The sequence below is a fragment of the Phoxinus phoxinus genome, assembly GCF_949152265.1.
Source record: "Phoxinus phoxinus genome assembly, chromosome: 6".
Taxonomy (NCBI): Eukaryota; Metazoa; Chordata; class Actinopteri; order Cypriniformes; family Leuciscidae; genus Phoxinus; species Phoxinus phoxinus.
Genome location: NC_136881.1, coordinates 13557926 through 13578336, shown reverse-complemented (window position 1 = coordinate 13578336; position 20411 = coordinate 13557926). Strand labels below are relative to the sequence as shown.

The 20411-nt window shown below is 38.0% G+C and overlaps 1 protein-coding gene across 9 annotated transcripts in view; it reads left to right on the top strand.

The window, feature by feature from the left end:
• Positions 1-20197, top strand: part of tbc1d1 (TBC1 (tre-2/USP6, BUB2, cdc16) domain family, member 1) — a 67237-nt gene extending 47040 nt beyond the window's left edge. For all 9 annotated transcript variants that reach the window (XM_079614735.1, XM_079614738.1, XM_079614737.1 and 6 more), the window contains 8 exons: positions 5365-5541; positions 7220-7381; positions 8305-8466; positions 12631-12875; positions 14512-14671; positions 16986-17155; positions 18248-18424; positions 18550-20197. In XM_079614735.1, the coding sequence (XP_079470861.1) occupies positions 5365-5541; positions 7220-7381; positions 8305-8466; positions 12631-12875; positions 14512-14671; positions 16986-17155; positions 18248-18424; positions 18550-18762 (1466 nt within the window). In that variant the 3' untranslated portion in view covers positions 18763-20197. The remainder of the gene's footprint in view (positions 1-5364; positions 5542-7219; positions 7382-8304; positions 8467-12630; positions 12876-14511; positions 14672-16985; positions 17156-18247; positions 18425-18549) is intronic.
• The last annotated feature ends 214 nt before the right edge of the window (positions 20198-20411 follow it).

Below are 20411 nucleotides of genomic sequence, written 5' to 3'. Positions count from 1 at the left end.
AGAAATAGCTGTTTTGACAGAAGTTTTATGGCCCTTCTGCTAAAAGCTATGAATTATGTGATGTAGAGACATTGACTGACCAAGACCAAATGTGATTTTGTGTGTATGGAGGCACTTCAGTTCTCTCAGTGTCTTGAGAAGTTTGTTCATAGCGTACTTGAGTGTTTGTTTTTCAAACAAAGTGTTTTTTTGTTTTGTTTGATTACTCATATCTTTTTAGATAACTGATATCAATCTCAGACAGGTTTGTTAAGTAGTTTGCCTGGTCTTTTTAGGTAAATGGAAAACCTATTTACTGTAAAGAGGTTGTTCCACATTATTAAGCAATTAGCATTTCTCATGCAATATGAGGAGGAAGAAAGATCTTTCTGAAGATGAAAAGCATGATATGGTGCAATGTCTTGTAAAAGGCACGTTAACAACTAATATTTCAGGTAAAGGCTTATTAACTAAACACTAAAACAACTTTTTTTAGTTAATGATCTGTAAGAATGGAGCTTCATAAATGCTGTTCATTGATTCGAGTACATTTTTTAACATTTGAGTATAAAGTGTTTTAATTTTAAAATATATGGTGTAAAAACGTCTGAGTGCTGCCCTCTTCAGGTTAAACGGAATCTCCTTAAGTAGGGGTACTCTGTGACGGAGGCGTACTCTGTGATGGTACTCTGTCACGCCCTTGGTGCGAGCTCACCACGCCCCTGGCAGCCGCTGGTATAAAAGCATCTGGTTCCGTCAAAACCACTGTAGCGAGTCAGGAGTTGGAAATTGGAATTACGAGTATTGAAAACGATCAGGATAGCGAATTTTAGCATCTAGTTAGCATAGCATTTATATAGTTATTTAGATTATTTTGTGTAGCCTAGGTAGTTAATTAGCATAGTTGTTAGTGTTGTTAGTATTGTTAGATGCATAGTTAGTAGCATAGTATTGCATCAGTTAGGATAGTGTAGATTTTTAGCATTAGCTTGATCTGTATTTAGTATAGTGGTTAGGATGGTACGTAGATGTAGTGTTGCCGGTTGCAACAGCGCTGCTGGACTGCATAACTTTCCACCAGACTTGGAAATTAGGCGCCAGTGTTTACATGCACTTGTGTGCCAAACGCAGCTCTTCCTGTATGGACTCCACAACCGCCGGCGCGTTTTGCTGTATATTTTTTTTCACATAGCGGCAAAATATGATTAACGTAGGTCAATAGTAAAAATAATCCACTCAGATACTGGACCCATTCTCTCTTGCGCGGCTGCTTCGCTAGCATCGTCGGATGCCGATCGCGATGCGGGAGTTAATGCGATGCGACACCGCAGTTTGAGCTAGCGGCTCGAATTGATATGGTTTTAGCTCTGTGTCCACAGACAATTCCTCCACTTCAGGGGAAGGTGGGGGAGAAAAGTCCTCGACTTCAAATGACCGCTCTGTTGCAAAGCTACTTGCGTCACTCCCCATCTCAGCGAGTCTGACAGCAGCTGTCAGTCACTGCGGGTCTCATGTGCACCCCCCCCCCCCCCCCCATTTACCCCCATCTAGCGGTGAAAAGGTATATGACCATCCAGTGAATATTAGTTTCTGTTCCTCTCAATTCCGATTTCGTTTTAACTCCTACGGTGGCCAATGTAGTACAAAGCCGCATTTCCACCGCGGGAACTTTCCCCAGGAACTAGGAACTTTGGGGTGGTACTCGGTGTGTTTACACCGCAGGAACCGGGGTCTAAATGAAGTTCCGGGTAAATATTTCCCCCTCCGAAAGTCCCTGGTCGCGAGGTAGTACTTTTTCTAAGTTCAGGAACTTTCGGGGGCGGGACTTGTGCGCTGAACATGCTGATTGGTTGTGTTCACGCCACATTTTTACTGGAGGACTCCATACAGCATTCTATTTTAACCGGCCTTTTTAAAAATATATTGCGGTTCGTGGCTTCATGCATTAAGAGTTGTCTGTCTGCAAATATGGAATTTAATAAAAAAAAAAAACACACAGCTGGACCGACGACGAGGTTCAGGCTTTATTAAGCGTATTTGTGTAACAGGAAATTTTCTGCGCGTTCGTCCCAGCCATCTCATGGTCAATGTCCGCAATACATCACAAACACAACTACAGCACAGTTTGAATCTCCTCCATACTTATTATAAATGTGGCGCTCAAAACTGATTACTGTTCGTCGCAGACTGGGAGGAGCAGTTGCGCGCAGTTTATAATCTTCCCGGTACTTTAGACCGCGGTGTAAACGCAGAAAGCAACCGGTCTGGGGCAAAAAAAGTTCCTGGGAAAAAAGTTCCTGGGACAAATTGTTACGGGTCATTTCGGTGGAAACGCGGCTCAAGATTAACATGGCTTCCAGTTCGACCTCGTCCATGAGTATTCCTTCAAGTGATGAGGTTACTTTAGAAAACTATTATAATTTGCAGTAATTTAATTTGTCAGTTAACATATAGGTTATGACATCTATGTAAAATGAATAATAGTTTTATGTTTTCGTTATTTATCAGCTATCAGGTTCCCAGACGAATGCAAGCTAATCTTAGTAAAGTAACTTTTATCAGTGCTATCGTTATTCTGTATATTGTACGACATCACTAGCGTAAGGCAAAGTTTACATTGTAGGCTATATAATTTTCTCCATGAGCAGAGATCAGTTGATGTGACGGAGGTGCGGGGGAGAGGGAGAGGGAGAGGGAGAGGGAGAGGGAGAGGGAGAGGGAGAGGGAGAGGGAGAGGGAGAGGGAGAGGGAGAGGTAGAGGTAGAGGGAAAGGAAAAAATAAAAACAGGGCCGGTGCCAGTGAATTGTGGAGACGCGAAAGCCGAAACTTGAATTAACGGGTATGTCCCTCTTTGGCTAATGTACTTTCAAGATGGAGGGGAAACATGGCGACCGACATTCAAACCCCTCACCCGTATGTATTTTCAATGGCATATTATACACTCACGAGAATACTTAATTACTTGATGAAGTAAATATACATTAATAAGCACATATATTTTGAAAGAACTAAGTGTTTTTAGCTAAGAATAAACAAAAAAAGTTACACAGTGTAGCTTTAAGGAAAATGTCTGCCAAACAAATTAATTGTATTAGAAGGGCAGCTATAAAAAAGCCACTGTTGAGCAGCAAACAGGTATTTGAAGCTGCTGGTGTCTCTGGAGTCTCAAAAACCTCTCCATGTAGGCTGGCAGTTGGATGTTTTTTTCAGGAACAAGTGGATGGTTTTTTCTTAATGGCGCCCTGGATCGCGTCGGAGGATTATGTTTATTCAGCGAATTTGACCACAGATTGTTTTGTAAACGAGGCACAGTGTAATGGAGAGTTCACAAAGAATCTATAATAAATCCATAATAAAAAAAAAAATCCTTGTTATGACCCCTTTAAAAGAATGTATTTTAACATAAAAAACTTAAATACTTCACCTTTAATTAATTTAGTTCTTTATTCTAAGTGAATGTTACAAAAAAGATTAAGCAGTAGGCTATTTGGCTGGTCATGTGTTCTCAAGATGGCGGCCCCCATGCAGCGACCTTCACCATGTGAAATAATACCAATACTGTTTGGCAGGAGTCTACAATCATATCAGTGTAATATATTTTTTAAAGTCCCTCACATTTTGAAAATCGAACACAGGGTTTTGAAAATCCTGTAATCTTATGAGCCTTAAAATCTGTTCACACTGACAACAGAAGCATTTTCAGTGAGAATTGATGATAGACCTTTCTGCAACATTTGTATTTATGCAAATGAGCCTTATTGCTGGTGCTGTCTGAGCTCTACATTTAAATCCAGTCAATATTTATCTTCTTTCTTTTTTTTACTGGGTGGAAGACCGCTAAACTACAGCAGGTTTAGACAAGATCTAGTTGCATATATTACAGGAGTGAGATAAAAGAAACATGTGTACAGTGTGTTGCTGAATGTCTGATTTGATCTTCCCCCTGTAATATGCACCTCTATATAAGGTGATCGGAGATTATGTTTATTCCATGAATAACAGTACATTTTAGTTTTGCACATTTTCCCACTTTGTAAACAAAAGGGGTATTTTGAGGTCTCGGATCCACCCTATAGTTTGGGTGGCGTTCGTTTTATTTTTAACACCTCTGCCTGTACGCATGGACACGTGTATGAGTGTGATGCGTGTTTGTCTTTCTGTGTACGTTTTGTGGTTTGCTCTTTTGTTAAGTGTTAATTTTTACAAACATGAGGGGAAACTACAAAATCTTGTGGAGAACCTGTGTTTTATCAATACACCTACCGTTTATTAAAATGTGGTGAAATTACAAACTCATTTCAGGTTCTTTTAGATTCACCTTTTGAGCTGCTTTACTGGGACTGTTAACTGTGCATGGTTTTAGTAGTTATAGACATGAATTTAAACATTTATTTGTGTAGGCTACTAGGCTTATTAACCTATCTGAGTTATTTTGAAAATACATGAATGCTTTTCTGATTTTTGATTTTATATAGGTGATGGTGGTAATTGATAAAGGTGTTGTTGATTTAGAGAGATGACAGTTGCTGATTTTTATTTATTTTATTTTTTTAGAATTGGTAGCTACTCTAGGTGAAATTGTGTGTCTTGGCAAGACATTAAAGTAAACACAATCATGTTTGTCTTAAATGATTGTAAACAGCTGTTAAAAATTTGTAACCGATATTTAAATTTAAGTCGTTTTTTTTTTTTTTTTTTTACCTTTTATTACTTGTGTTTTGAGTGTTTACTTGAATACTTGGTTCTTTTATATATCTTTTCTCATATTATTTGTCTTATTTGTAATTTCTGTCTTTATTTTATTACAGTTTATTTAATACCTTGCAACAATATTTACTTGGAGACTTGCACAGTAACAAAAAATACTGATAATTGATCATAAAATTCAGTTCAGTTTGTTTTTTATTTGATAGGGACAAAGCATGTTAATGAACATTTGTACAAAAGAAAATACACAATGTTAACAAGCCGGATTATAGCAACATTGCTAATTTACGTCCGTAATCCCTAGGCAGGTACACACAAGAACAAATACTCCACTATACACACAACACTACTAAAAACAATACAAAAAATATTAAGAAAAATGTTAACACACCTGATTTTTCATAAGCCACTTCAAAATATGGCCAATACTCATATAGACAGTGCTTTTTACTATAGCATTTTACAGCCTTTTACTGACTGCATACCAGAATGCAGAATATTCAATGTTTTGGTATTGACTGCTGAAATGATGATAATGACAAACGTAGATATGATGATATTGGTAGTTTATGTAGATGATGTTGGTAGCTAGTAATTTATCTAGACAAACGTTGGTAGTACATGCAGGTTGATTTTTGTCTTATGACAAACGGTTTACGTTTTTCTTTATTTTTCAGAATCCGCTTTAGAGGTTGGCAGCAGAATGGCATTGGGGGGCGGGGACAGCGCCCTGGGGGCGTTGCCAGAGGAGAGGAGGAAGAAGAGTGGGGCAGAGCTAAGAGAGTTATGGAGAAAAGCCATTCTTCAACAGATCCTCCTCCTGCGGATGGAGAAAGAGAATCAGAAACTACAAGGTAAAACACAAACACATTTGCAGTGACTTATCATTGTGAACCCTTTCATTCAGCATACAAATGGCCAAGTAATCCAACTAACATTAGGATGCCTTTGCAGACTCAATTAACAAAAATGAAATCAATTATGAGACTAATTTTGTTAGTTTAGACAAAAAATAATATCACTTGTTTTCCAATTAACTCTAGTTTGTTCACCATTGCATTATGGTCATTATGTTAGTTTAAGTTTATTATTATTACTTTAATGTTAATATTATTCTGCCTGTAAAATATATACAATTTGCTTTTATGAAATCGCAACATCTAGATTTAATGTGCCAATAAAGCTTAGTTTGTTCTTGCCCTTAAGATTTATTCAATGAATGGTATTCAGCATTAAAAATGATTTCCCTTCTGTGGTCCTTTGGAATTCAGAGCTGTTTTAGGTTGCTGTTAGATGGATGATTTGTCTGGTTTACATTTAGCCGGCATACACAAACACATCTCCCATAAACAGTAGCGCACACACACACACACACACACACACATACACACACTTCTGCACAACCCGGCACACCCATGCACTGCCTTAGCTGGAAGTCCCTGCTGCAGGTTATAAGATGATCTTGAAAGGTAAAGAAGTTTTCTGGCACAGATGTGTTCTGATTTGGGCGTGCTCATGATTGGCAGATTGTCACGTCCTGCCCTGCCATGCTCAGTCATGCTTCTCATGACCTGAAAAGAAAGAACAGAATCTTGAAAAGAAAGCAGCCAGACCTATTGAATAGGGTGTGTGCTTATAAAAGTGGGTCAGGAGGAGTGTACTGGGAAGACTGTCTGCCCTACTTCTAGCCTGTTTTTATTACCTTCTCAATAAAAAATATTTTATTATTATTGTCAATCACAAGACATTTGAAGTGTGACACTTTGGAAACTTCTATTTCTGTTTCTTTCTTAATTCCCTTCATGGGTAAGGATGGGTGGGCAGGGGAGGGTATTATTCTCCTGTTCCTGAAATTTCAGTTGCTGTTATATCTCTTCCTGTGTTTGTGTGTGTGTCTGAATGAGAATTCTCACTGATGCAATAAGTGCGATTAGACATACTAGGCTTACTAGCTTTTATTAACATAACAGCTAATGACAATAAAGCATATATAAATGAAAAACCACATTGCAAGGAGAGCATGATCATGCAGGTTTGCACTGCACAACATCAGGAAGATCAGGCCCTTCCTAATAGAGCATCCTCCACAAATTCTCGTCCAGGCCCTTGTCATTTCTAGGCTGGACTATTGCAATGTTCTTCTGGCTGGACTTCCATCATGTGCAACCAAACCTCTACAATTGATCCTGAACGCAGCAGCACGACTGGTCTTCAATGCACCCTCCTACCTCCACTCGCTCTTATGCTCGCTCTACATCCCCTCCAGAAGCCTGAGGTCAGTAAGCGGTCGACGACGCCTCATGGTACCTTCACTGAGAGGCACAAGATCACTTTCCAGGATGTTTTTGTTCTAAGCTCATGCTGGTGGAATGATCTTTGCAACGCTACCCGGAACGCAGAATCCCTGACAGTATTCAAGAAGCAGCTGAAAACTCATCTCTTCCGGCAGCACTTGGCAGCATCCCGCTGTGCTTGAACTCGACTATCTTTATTCTGCACAGTTTCTTAACCTTTCATTCGTTGTGTGTACAGCATCAGAGAGTGATCTGCAGTGCAGACGACTGAAGCTGGACTATGAAGAGATCACTCCATGTCTGAAAGATGTCACTCTGGTATGGGAGAGAATGCTCAGCACCACTGGGAGGTCAAAGGTCAGATTCGACACAGAGGAGATCCACACAGCTGTGGGACAAGGTAATTAAAATGCGCACACACAAACACTAACACACATGGATACATAAGAATGTTGAAGTTGATTTGACAGTGAGTTGCATGAGATTTGGCATCAGCCTATTTTGACACCTGGATTAACTGAACATATGAGTATGTAATATGTTGTTTTAGACAGTTTATGTATCAGTTTTCAGTTTAGAGAAGTGTACACTGTGATAACTCTGTGCGTTTGTTATTTTGAAGCCTTAAATTGACTTTTCCTGAAAAAAAAGTGTATTATTGTTTTTTATATCTGATGGTGTATGACAAATATGTGCGTGAGTTTGATATTATGCATAGATAGAAGAGCTGTCTCGTTGATAGTCAGTTTTTTATAGTGGTAGTTCTGCAGAACGTTATTGTGAATGGTGAGCTTGCATGCACTAACGCGCACACACACACCTGTTCAAGTTCAGTGGAACTGTGGCATTTTCATGAAATGTTCACGTACACCTACACATACAAAGATTTTGCACATAGTTTGCCATGCTTTCACAATAGATCTAGTGTAATTCTTCACACAGTGATTAATCATACTGATCTATGTATGATATAGTGCGGTGGAGACAAAATGATGAGTGTTTGGTCACGCTAGGGGCACAGACTTTACACGAGGAACCATGTTTTAAGCCTGTAGTTGGTTTTTGGATTTGTGATGTTTGTAAATGTAATTTTTGGGTGCGTGTGAATGGGGATGCGTGTTACCGTTTTACGTCAGTCCTTGCGAATGTTGACTTAGTCCTCTTAAAGTGATTGAATGGACTTCCATCTACATGTCAGATAAGATCACACACTACTGAAAAAAACACTCCCAAACTGTGGTGTTCTGCTCAAGGCATGTAAACATTCAAAGCTCCATCGAAGATCAATCAATTAAACTCTTTATCCTCTTCGCTGTTTTTCAGGCGTTCCTCGTCAGCATCGAGGAGAGATCTGGAAGTTGCTTTCAGAGCAGTATTTGCTGAGGAAGGAGGGGCCCAGCGCCAAACCTCCTAACAATAACGCTCCTTACAAAGAGCTTCTAAAGCAACTCACATCTCAACAGCATGCCATCCTCATAGACTTGGGTTAGTATTACAAACACAATGGGTCTGTGCCAAAACCTAGTGAACTGCATTGCTGCCTTCAGCTTACATAGGCACCATCTAACTAAAATGGGACCCCATAAGTGACCAATTTGGGACATTCTTGATAGGCAAGAACTCCGCTTGATGCACAAATATAGCTCCTCTCGTGAAGCACACAGGAGACTTGGCCCACAACTGATTCCGATAGAATAATACATTAGCATGTTGCTATGCTAACAATTCAGTATTTATTTATTTTTAAACGGTGATCTCAACCAGGGGGCCGGAATCCACTAGGGGCCTCTGCAAACTTACAGTGAAGCCACATTAAGACTTACAATTATTTATGTTTAGATATATTAACATAATCTTTATTTAGATTCTAAAATAAAGATGTTCATCATTAAACTGGTATTATTTTGTATTTTTGGTTGTTTATTTATTTTTATTACAACAGCTTAAATAGGAGGGCCTTTATTGTCTTGGACATAGTGGGGCCGGGAGGTCAAAAAAAAGTTGACTGTTCTAAAAAATAAATAATGGAAATCTCAAATGTCGGGTTAAATAAAATAAAATGTCATTATTTATAAATGTTATAAAAAAATACTCTTTGGGATTAAATTGTGTTATTTATTATATTAATATACAGTGCTATGTGAAAAAAAATTTGGGTCAGTAAATTGAATTCAAGGATGCATTAAATTGATCAAGTGACTGTGAAGACATTTATAATGTTACAAATTTCAAATAAATGCTTTCTATTCATCAAAGAATCCTGAAAAAAAGTATCATGGTATCCACACAAATATTACACTGCACAACTGTTTCTAACTAATAATAATAAGAAGAAATGCTTCGTGAGCAACAAATCAGCAAATCAGAATGATTTCTGAAGGATTATGTGACACTGAAGACATTAATGATGCCAAAAATTCAGCTTTACCATCACAGGAATACATTTTTAAATATATTAAAATAGAAACAGTTATTTTAAGTTGCAATAATTTTTTACTGTATTTTCGATCAAATAAATGCAGCCTTGGTGAGCATAATAGACTTTCAGAAACATCAAAAGATCTTACCGACCCCAAACTTTTGCAATGATTTGATCAAATTAACTACTTAATGTCCACATTAATTTTCAACATGTGTGATATTATTGTTTTCAATAATGTCAAATGCCCTTTAAATGCTGTCTTGGTAGGCAGTTCACTAGGTTTAGGAACAGAATTACTGTTAACCCTTTTTTATTGTCTAGTTGTTTGTTGCCTTTGAAGGTTGTCAGTTATCCAGGTTTATCTAAATGTTGAATGTCTATCAGATTTATTCTAGTCAACTGAATGGGTCTCGCTGTTGCCTCTCAGAAATGTCTTGAGAAATATAGAAACTTGTCCATTTGATTAAATAACTTAACAGTTAATTGTTGGGCTTCCTTAAAGGGGGGGTACAATGGTGTTTCATGTATTCAGAGTTGTTTACAGTGTTAAAGAGATGGATTCTCATGCTAATAATGGCCAAAGTTTGAAAAGTTATTTTGAACGAATAACAGAGAATTTCTGTGCTGAAAATCATACTTCCGGATTGCAACACGTTTCGGCTGGTTTTTTTCTATCGTAGATCTAATGACGTAGACCAGAGTGGAACTCCTTATATGAGCATTGCTCTCGGAAAAGCGCGTTCACGCACACGTCGAACAGAGGAGAGAAAGACCGCGCTCATCGACGCATAGACATCATATATCTCTATATAATATCTATGCATCGACGCGCTACTACCCGAAATCATCTTCAGCAGCGCTAAATAGGAATGGTTGATGTCAAGAATGTCTCCAAAAAAGTGTGTTTTGGGATGTGAGGGAAAGTTTACCTTGTTCAGCTTCCCAAAGAACCCAGTGTTACTGGAACAGTGGATGCAGTTTGTATTTCCGGGACAGCAAAGGAGTGTGGCAAGTGCGGTTTTGTGTTCTGGTCATTTCAGTGACGAATGTTTTATTAACAAGACCCAGGTCGTCGCTGGATTTGCAAACCAAATACTAATATATATATATAGTAATATGGCCTACCGCACCACGATCGATAATAAGCAAACCTTCCCGGGCGCTCCCGCTTGACTCTATAGCTCCGCCCACGCCCAGAATCAAGGACCTCGGCTTTTTCCGGTTAGAATCGGAAAGCTGTATTTTTATTTTATAAATATGATGAAACTAAAGACTTTTTGGAGATATTAAGGACGCACTATTACTCTATAGGTACTCAAGATTAACATGAGATTGACTGAAACTAAGTATATTACCCCCCCTTTAATGTTACGCTCTAACATGCCGAAAAACAACTATTCTACTGTTCTGTCTTAAAAACACACAAACTTGTTCATTCTTGCTCTGGAATGTTTTCAAAAATTGTCATTTGAGTATACACAAAAGTCTCCATTCTTTGCAAAATGATCATTACCTCAGTTATTATAGAGAACAACTTCTGCAGAACCTCAGGCTGAATGAATGGTTGAGACACTAGCGGAGATGGACAGATGTGAAGATGGAGAGATTAATGGGGAGGCTCAGACAAAGAAAGGGAGGTGTCACTGGCTCTTAGCACATTGACAGGGGAAAGAAAGAGAGATGGGTATCTTTACAACACAGGAAGACATCTAATCTTTAAGGAATGTATATTGTTTCTAGGGAGATGGGATCATATTACTCTTATTCTATGCAGTACTGCAAATTCCTATATTGCAAGATGCTTGCATAATTCATGTTCTAAACATTTCCAACCATTCGAGGTAGTCCTAGTAAGTATTCGAAGGTATAGTAAGATTATTGTGTTATTAAATTGAGTGACCCCATTTCCCATGGCCATTTTAATTTCATCTTATGCCATTATTTCCAAAAGCAAATTAGCAAACTTTTGGAACTTTACTACAGTAAAAATCTACAGTAAACAGAAGGAGATTTTGTCATGAATGTGGGCCAGATTACTGCCATCTGGTAAAAAAAGAACAATAACATCATTCCAGGTCAAAATCATGTTATGACAATAATGGCCTGCCTGTAAATGACTGAAGTGATCAATGCAAACACATGCCGAGTAAGAATTCTAGATTTTATACTTGGTTATATATTTGGATATTTATTTAGACACAAACTATTATTGGCTTACAGATTCCCAATCATTTTATTCTCACTCTCAAGTATGTGTTAGGTGTGAAAGTTTTAGATTTTTTTTTTTATAGTCTCACCCATTTATTTCTGTGTATGATTGTCAACATTGTGGCTAATAGATTTTATTCAACACAGCTCTGTGATTAAGTCTTTCCCATTCATTCCTATGGTCGTCAGTTTCGATTGCGAACAGCAAAGAGTAGTGTGACTTTAAGACTCATTGAATGAAGTCTAGGTTTTATTTTTATCAGATTGCATACAGTATATAAAAAAAAATCACCAAATTTTGAACCACTCAGATTGAGCAAACCATTTTTTTTTATTAAATCCACCAAGTGAAATTGGTCAAAAAAGACAGAACCGCTTAGAAGGGTAAATATCCCTACAGATTTCATGAGTCATATCATTGTTTTAAATATTGTTTTCGAATAATGTGAAATGTGTACATATCGGTTAACATTGCAAACATTTGTTTTAGGGTTTATTACTGTTTAAAAGTCATTTATTTTGGGGAAACAATTAAAAAAAAGAACATTATTAGTATAAGAAAAAGTCTAGCATTAAAAGTTAGCAGATTTCACTTAGTTTGCCGTCTACTTATGTAACGCAATGAAATCAAAACACTGAAATGTGACAAGTGTCAAAATACTGTATTTGCCCTCTGTATAAACAAAATTACATGGGAGCGGCACTGTTAGAATATAAGCACAGACAGTACTGTAGATGTGCCTCAAATGTTTACTGAAAAACTAACACCTGCCTTTGGTTGATGATGCTACACGTCAATATTTGTGTCCTGGTCTGTCTGTCAATTGGCTATACACCCATTGGATTGTATGGGTCTGAACACTGTAAACGCAGACGGAATCGAAACAGATTGAGCTGAAGGAAGGGGGGGGGGGGGGTATATGTCTCTGCCAACATCAACAACAGAAGCAGCATTGTTTCACTTAAACTGCACTGAAAAAAAATGAATATTTGAATGATTATTCCTCTTCCTCTCCCAGGACGTACATTTCCCACTCATCCGTATTTCAGCGCTCAGCTGGGGGCTGGCCAGCTCTCCCTCTATAATCTACTGAAGGCATATTCTCTACTGGACCCAGAGGTGGGTTACTGCCAGGGCTTGAGTTTTGTGGCCGGCGTGTTGCTGCTCCATATGTGTGAGGAGGACGCATTCCACATGCTCAGATTCCTCATGTATGACATGGGACTACGGAAACAGTACAGACCTGATATGATCATACTGCAGGTACAGTAACATTCACATGCTAACAAATATATCATCAAATTATTTTTTTCCCCACTTATTTTTTACACCTAAATAGTGCTTTTAACATATGTTTAAAATGATGTACACTCACATGAGCTGAAGACTGCAGTCATATAAGTGGCCTTTATTCTACATATCAGTGTCCTCTATTTCCTTCAGGGTGGCCACAGTGTTTAATCACATGACCAGCCAAGTAGAGGCACGCAGTACATTATTTTTCTGTCTCTTTTTGTTTTCCATGAGTTGATCTGTGATTGGATACATGATGAATTCCTTAGACAGTTAGATGTTACTCAAGTTTCTGTACACTACTGTACACAAGTTTGGGGTCAGTAAGTTTTTTTTTAATTAATTGATCAAATATTGACAGTTAAGACATTTATATTGATTGTCCAGCCAAATGGGTTTTCACACTGTTTTTTATATCTGAATATAGTTGAAACAAACCCATATATGAGAGGACAGATCATTGTCCCATAGACCCAATTTCAGTCATAACTTTTCCTTAAAAAAGTAGTTACTGCATTTGGCTTTGTACGAAAGTATTCTTCTTGTTAAATAGTTTATGGGATAGATTATTTATGAAATCTTAAAGGACAAGTTCGGTATTTTACACTTAAAGCCCTATTTACAGATCGTATCTGATGAAATAGAACGGTTAAGTTTAAACTTTGGACACATGTTCCAGTCCCGAGAATTTTGGGTTTATTTCGCTTCCCCCCCACCCCCACACAATGGTTGTCTATGGCCACTGGAAGATTCCTTCCTAAAACACATTAAACTTTCGTTTACAAAGACGTGAAACTCACCGAGTGGTCAGGGGTGTTCACTGATACGGGCCCAAAAAAAAACGCTGAAAAAGATGCATTCCAACAGGTTTTATCGTAGTGTTTGTCCACCTCCATTGACTTGTATTGAATGTGCTGTGTGAGGTACGTTATTCCTCCGCCGCTTCTTCTTCTGCTTCTTCTGTGTATTAAATGAAATGCCAGCGGTTTGCTTGCAATCGGCAAAGGTGCATTATCGCCACCAACTGGTGTCTATTATTCAAGCTCTCAACGGAAGAATCTGGGTGTGACGCGTTTGGCAAAATAGGTCCACAAACGCTAAATAAAACTAAAATTCTCGGGACAGGAGCATGTGTCCAAATTTTAATCTTAACCGTTCTATTTCATCAGATACGATCTGTAAACAGGGCTTTAAGTGTAAAATACCGAACTTGTCCTTTAACTTAAGCGTGTTTTTGTTTTTTTGTTTTAAGTTCTGTTCACTTCCTTTTCAGTAATGTGTTGCATATAAATCAAATAAACTGTTAAACATAATTAATCACATAATATATAAACTTCGACAGCCTGGATACAAGTCAAGCCCCCCACCCAAAAAAAACTTCTAAAGCTAAAAATGCAAGAAGAATTTGACCAGAAAACTGTAAGAGATGCTCAATAAAAACACCAGTAAACATCACAGTTTTTTTAATGTTCATCAGATGAGAGATATGTTTTGTGTGTATACACTGTTTAATGTATGCCACAGTATCTCAGAACTCTTTATCCATGATAATCGGATGTTCTTTGTATTCTACTGACTTCTGTCGCGTGTCTTCTCTCTTTCTTAGATTCAGATGTATCAGCTGTCTCGTCTGTTGCACGACTATCACAGAGAGCTGTACACTCATCTGGAGCAGTACGAGATCGGCCCCAGTCTGTACGCCGCTCCTTGGTTCCTCACTGCCTTTGCTTCACATTTCCCACTTGGCTTCGTGGCGCGAGTGTTCGGTGAATGCACACACCCTTACTTGCACTTTCATACGCACACACACTCGCAATACACACTTTCCCAATCTAAATGAGTTCCTGATATTACCCACTACCACAGTGCTTTTAACAATTATACATTTAGCAGAAGTATTTATTTAAAAAAGGGGCAGTCCCTTTGGACAAGTTCCTTGCTCATGGGGACTATGGTTGTAGTTCAGGAATTGCATACAACCTACAATCCTTGGGTTTTGTTACGACACCAAGCCACACCAGCCACAGATAAAAAAGCATCTTTCATTGAAGTAAAAACGAAAGCACGTTTAGGAGATAGGAGCAGGCAGATCAGATAGTGATGCATTACCATTCTATCGATTTCCACAGAAGTGTTTATGAAGATGGCCTGCGTGTTTGGCATACTTTTGTTGTCTCGTAGGATACTGTGGAACACATACTGTACGCAATAGCGCATTCTCTCTCTTTTGTCGTTACCAAATACTTTCAGGGGCACACACATATCTGAATGTACACAAACACACCCTGACAGCAGAGATATTAACGAAATGTTGCAAGCTGGCACCGGGTGCCAGGGTGGTTTTACAGGTTAGGGAAGAATTTTAGCATCTGGGTTTGTCACTTTCTTTGTGGTGCCTGCTATATTGCACATACTTCCTCAAAACCCATAAATCTTAGTATTAAACTTTGGTGCATAACACGTTTTTTATTCCCACTGTATAATTTGCTGTATGAAAAATTAGATTTAATCCAAAAGTTCAAAAAAATCAAAAATATAGTTTTAGAACAGTGAAAAACTGTTTTGCTATAGTACAATTACTGTGTACATTAGGGGTACTCAACTCTGCTCCTCGAGCTCCACTTTCCTGCAGAGTTTAGCTTCAACCTTGATCAAACTCACCTTCCTGTAAGTTTCTAGTAATCCTAAAGACCTTGATTAACTTGTTCATGTGTGTTTGATTAGGATTGGGACGAAATTCAGCAGAAAAGTGGATCTATATATTTGAATTTTTCCATATATACCGGTACAATTGTTGCTGAATAAAATTATTCTGAGGTATCAACTGACAATCTGCTCTTCTCCATTAATCATTCCAAAGAGCTGAAATGATTGCCTCTCTTTATCCTACTTTACAATCTCTCTTATCTTCTATGGGAATGCTGAAGTTAATTATGCATGATAATCACAATCGCTGATGCATGGCGACTGGCGCTAACTTTGTTTTGCCTAACCATGGTTCCGTGACAGTGTGTGTGGTGTGATTATAAGGTTGAATGTCATTGACCTTGTGGCACACAAACTCACATGGCTCTTTCCAAGGTTAATCGGGTGAACCATCTTGGAACATCGCATCTTATTCTCATCTCACACTAACTTACACACATAAACATTTCTGTTTGCAATCTTTTGTCTTCACACACACGTACAATGCAAACGCACAACTCTCAACAAATCTACAGGAGATTTTCTTCTTCTACTCTTAGGCAAATAGTGTATTGAAGTAGATTTAATAAGGAAAAAGTGATATAAAAATAATATTATATGTGAACCGGCATGGTAATAAGTTTGTAAAATAAGTTTTAAACACACTGATCATTTTAACACATTAAGAGGGTACAAAAAACTGCATGATGTTTTTTTTCTTAAGCTATTTCACATAACAGATGTTTACATATAATCCACATGACAAAATAATTATGGAATTTACACATACGCCCTTATTCAAAACGTTACATACACATTCTTAATACTGTCATTAACTGGATGATCAACGACTATAATGTATGATGTGTAGTTGTGTAGTCATGAGATGCAAACACGGGACTAATAAACATAGCTTATTCAGGGCAGTGCTAAAGAAAAAATATAGTAGTTAGTAAATGAAATATCCTATATGTAAGCAATAATCCACAGCAAGGGTGCATTAAACTATTTTAATGAATAATACTGAGGCAAACAATTGCCCTCTGCATATTATATATTTATTTGTATAGCCTATGCTTATATTCTCACTTTAAGTTAGTTTATAAATGCAAATAATTTAGATTTTTTCAAAGTGATTTTTTGTGTGACAAATTGTTAAAGAATTTTGGTATTGGTGCGTCCCTAACATATGTATTATCAGGCATGCTGCTAATAGACTATTGAACTTAAGTTGTGAGGATATATTATATTATATTATATTAACTGTAATATATTATATTAACTGTAATATATTATATTGCAATGTAATTTTGCATATTGCAATCGAACATAGATGCCTTCAAATGGATTCCTTGATGTAAACTGAACAGTATTTATTGATTTGATATCTTTCAGACATGCTGTTCCTTCAGGGATCAGAGGTCATCTTCAAGGTGGCCTTGAGTCTACTTGGTAGCCACAAGCCTCTGATTCTCCAGCATGACAATTTAGAGACAATTGTCGAGTTCATCAAAACAACCTTACCCAATCTGGGCCTTGTGCAAATGGAAAAAACAATCAATCAGGTAATATATGTCAGAGTTAACGTGCATACCTCCACCATACCTGTATTCCAGATAGACGTACGACTCGCATCAACACACACACACTTACTTTCGCTAAGTGTCAAGGCAGTGGCACATTTGGGTGTGGATTCTTTTTGTGCTTTTGTGGTGACACCAATATACGTGTCTTTCCCTACACAATCAACGCATACTCGTGCTTGGGTGTGTCCCGTGTTCATCTTCATATGTGGTTTTGCATAAGTACTAGTTTCATCATGAACTCGGCACAAATAATAGATGGAGTTAGTAAAGTATGGGTGTTGCTCAGTGTGCGTATGTGCGTGTGTGTGTGTTTGTCTCAAATGATTACCAGGAGCACTCTTCTTTCTCTTGAATATTTTAAATGATGTCCAACCACGCACAATGAATAAAGCTCAAGAAAATTAAGCATAGTAGTTCATATAAATTAAACAATCTGTAAAAAGTGGTTAATGTGACCTGTGTACAGACTGAAATTTACACCTTTATCCAATGAATATATATATATCAAGCAGACAGCGATGAAGGATAATGATAAATTATGATTTTGATGATGAATTTTGTATAATCAAAATGTATAGGACAGTCTAGAATGAGAATCTTTTTAAACCTGTTTCAATTGATCTATTTGCTTCATATTTAAAATGTCTACCAGGACTCTTTTTAAATTATATCAATATAAATAGCAGTATTTGTGCATGTAATTCCACTGCCATAAAAATGACTCCATTATAGGATCACCAGGATAACAATTTCATTGAAGTTGTCTCTGTTTGATGTAAAGGAAGTGTGTATGAGCACCCTACACTTTTAGGAATTTATGAGACACTAAAATGGCAGTTGTGAAGAGTGCACACACACATACACACACACACACACACACAAACTGTGTATGTTTTTATTTAGCTGTTTTTATGTTTTAATTTTGTTGTTTTGGGATTTGGAGTTTTTTAGACCCCCCTCATAAAACTGAAGTTTGTATATACACACACACACACACTCTCAAAGAAACATGCTTTGACTTGCCCATCTTTGACATGCTCATCTTGTATATTTGTACATGTCTGCATGTAGGTGTCTGAGATGGATATCAGTAAGCAGCTGCAGGCCTATGAGGTGGAGTATCATGTTCTTCAGGACGAGCTCTTGGATGGTCCCTCCACTCTCAGCCAATCACAGCGAGTGGCCCAGTTGGAGAAGACCAATGGAAGCCTCCGACAGCAAAACTTAGACCTCCTAGAGGAGCTACAGGTGGCTCATTTTAACACAAGCAGAATCCCTTTTTATATATGCATTTAGATAGATTAAAGGCTTATTCACATGTTTTGTTTTTTTTGTTTTGTTACATTGTATTTGACATTGTCGTCTTCCATCAGGTTGCCCACGCTAAGATCAGATGGCTGGAGACTCGTGTGGACGGCCTGGTGAATCGAGAGTCTGAGCTCCAGTCGGAGGTAAACGCTCTCCAGCAGGAACAGACAGAGCAGCAGCAGACTGTATCCAATCTCAGAGATCTCCTCAGGAGTCTGGGTATAAACAGCCCTTCTCCTGAGCAGGACAACCTCACCAACACGAGCAACAACCAATAACTGTGCCAGTGAGGATACAGAGTCAAGTCTTTACGAACTCTCAACTGTCATCACCAGTTCTGCTATCAAGCTCCTCCTGTAAATATCACGTCTGTCATATTCCTATTGGCTCTGTCGTTCTCTAAACAAGCCATCTTAGTGCAGCGTTTTCAGGGCACTGAAGTTCCTTCACCTGAGATGATCTTGAAGATCTTATCTTGGTCTTTCTCGCCAGAACTGATCAAACAACCTAAAAGATCAAAGCATTAAACTGCTCAAAAGAATAGCTGAGATGCCTCTTTCTGGTTCTTACAGCTTCCGTGACTGGCTTTTACTTTATGGACAGAGAGGTTTTGGATCACTATTTTTTAATAGACACTCCCTGCATGTTGTTTCTGTGTTTTTAACATGGCAATGACCCCAGCAAAGCCTCTCCGTGGTAGATTTGATTGGCATTCAGACATTAGATTAGATTGACAGTTCCCCAGCAAGCACTGAACGGCCCTCTGAAAGGCTACGGATAAATGCACTCTTGCTGTGCAGTGTAATATTTGCACCGTTCTTATTTCGTGTGATTGTTTGTGTTTGTGTGTGAGCATGTATGGGCGTGGCAATCAACCATTATATTCCAGTGCAATATAAACTAAAAAAAGACAACCCTCCTGTAGACTCTAAACCTGCACAATCTTCTGTTCTAACAGAAACCAAAGAGGAACTTCAAAATCTGAGTGCACTTCCATAAACAGAGAAATATCTGTTTCATCTTTTTCTTTCTTTTTTTTTCATCTGAGGCTCAGACCGAATGCTGCGGATTTCCTCAGATTACCCAGAAATCACTCACACTCAACAGAAAATCCTGACTGACACATTTGCCAAAATAAGATTAAAACCATTTAAGCAACACACGGTCCCTTTCATTTATTACTGACAAACTTCACATACAAACTCAGTATCCATCAATTTCTACGTGTCTTTTGGATCATTTGGATGTTGAGGTTTCCGGTGAAGGAGTTTTTAGCTACTTTTGCTGTTGATATGGTACCCAAAGCCAAAGACCCTAATGACATTTTAACACTTTCTCGACTAAAAGAAAAACCTTCAGGTGCTTTTATTTGTGATGGTGTGTTTGTCTGAGCACACTGTACGCAAGTGTCTGTTTTAAACGAGTTGTCACCTCTGTATTTTAGCGTGATATCTTTTAACAGCCGGAAATACATTGGAAAAAGGGTTGTGAGTGAATGAGGAAAGAAAACAGATAATCTTGATTCATTCGCGTGACAATATGCCCTCACCTTTTGACCTCTTGTGCTTTTCTGGAGAATTCCATTTGTTTTTCTCAGTGTTGGAAAGACAGGGACACTGTTAAAACATCATTCTTGATGAAGTGCTTTATTTTTATTGGTTTTTATTGAGAGTATTATTCTTATTATATGCATTAAATACATTTTAAATTGTTTGATGTGAGTTACGTTGATTTACTTGATACACAGCGTTGGTTTCATTTCGGGTGCGTGCGTGCGCGCTCTAAAGAGCAATACTCTGTTGAATGGGATGTTCTGTTGAATCATTTCATTTAACAACATTGCACCTGGTTTTAATGGTCTACCGTGGAACCTAGAAGCTTTTCTGTAAATTAAATACTCCACATGCTTCGACTTGTTAAAGGGAGG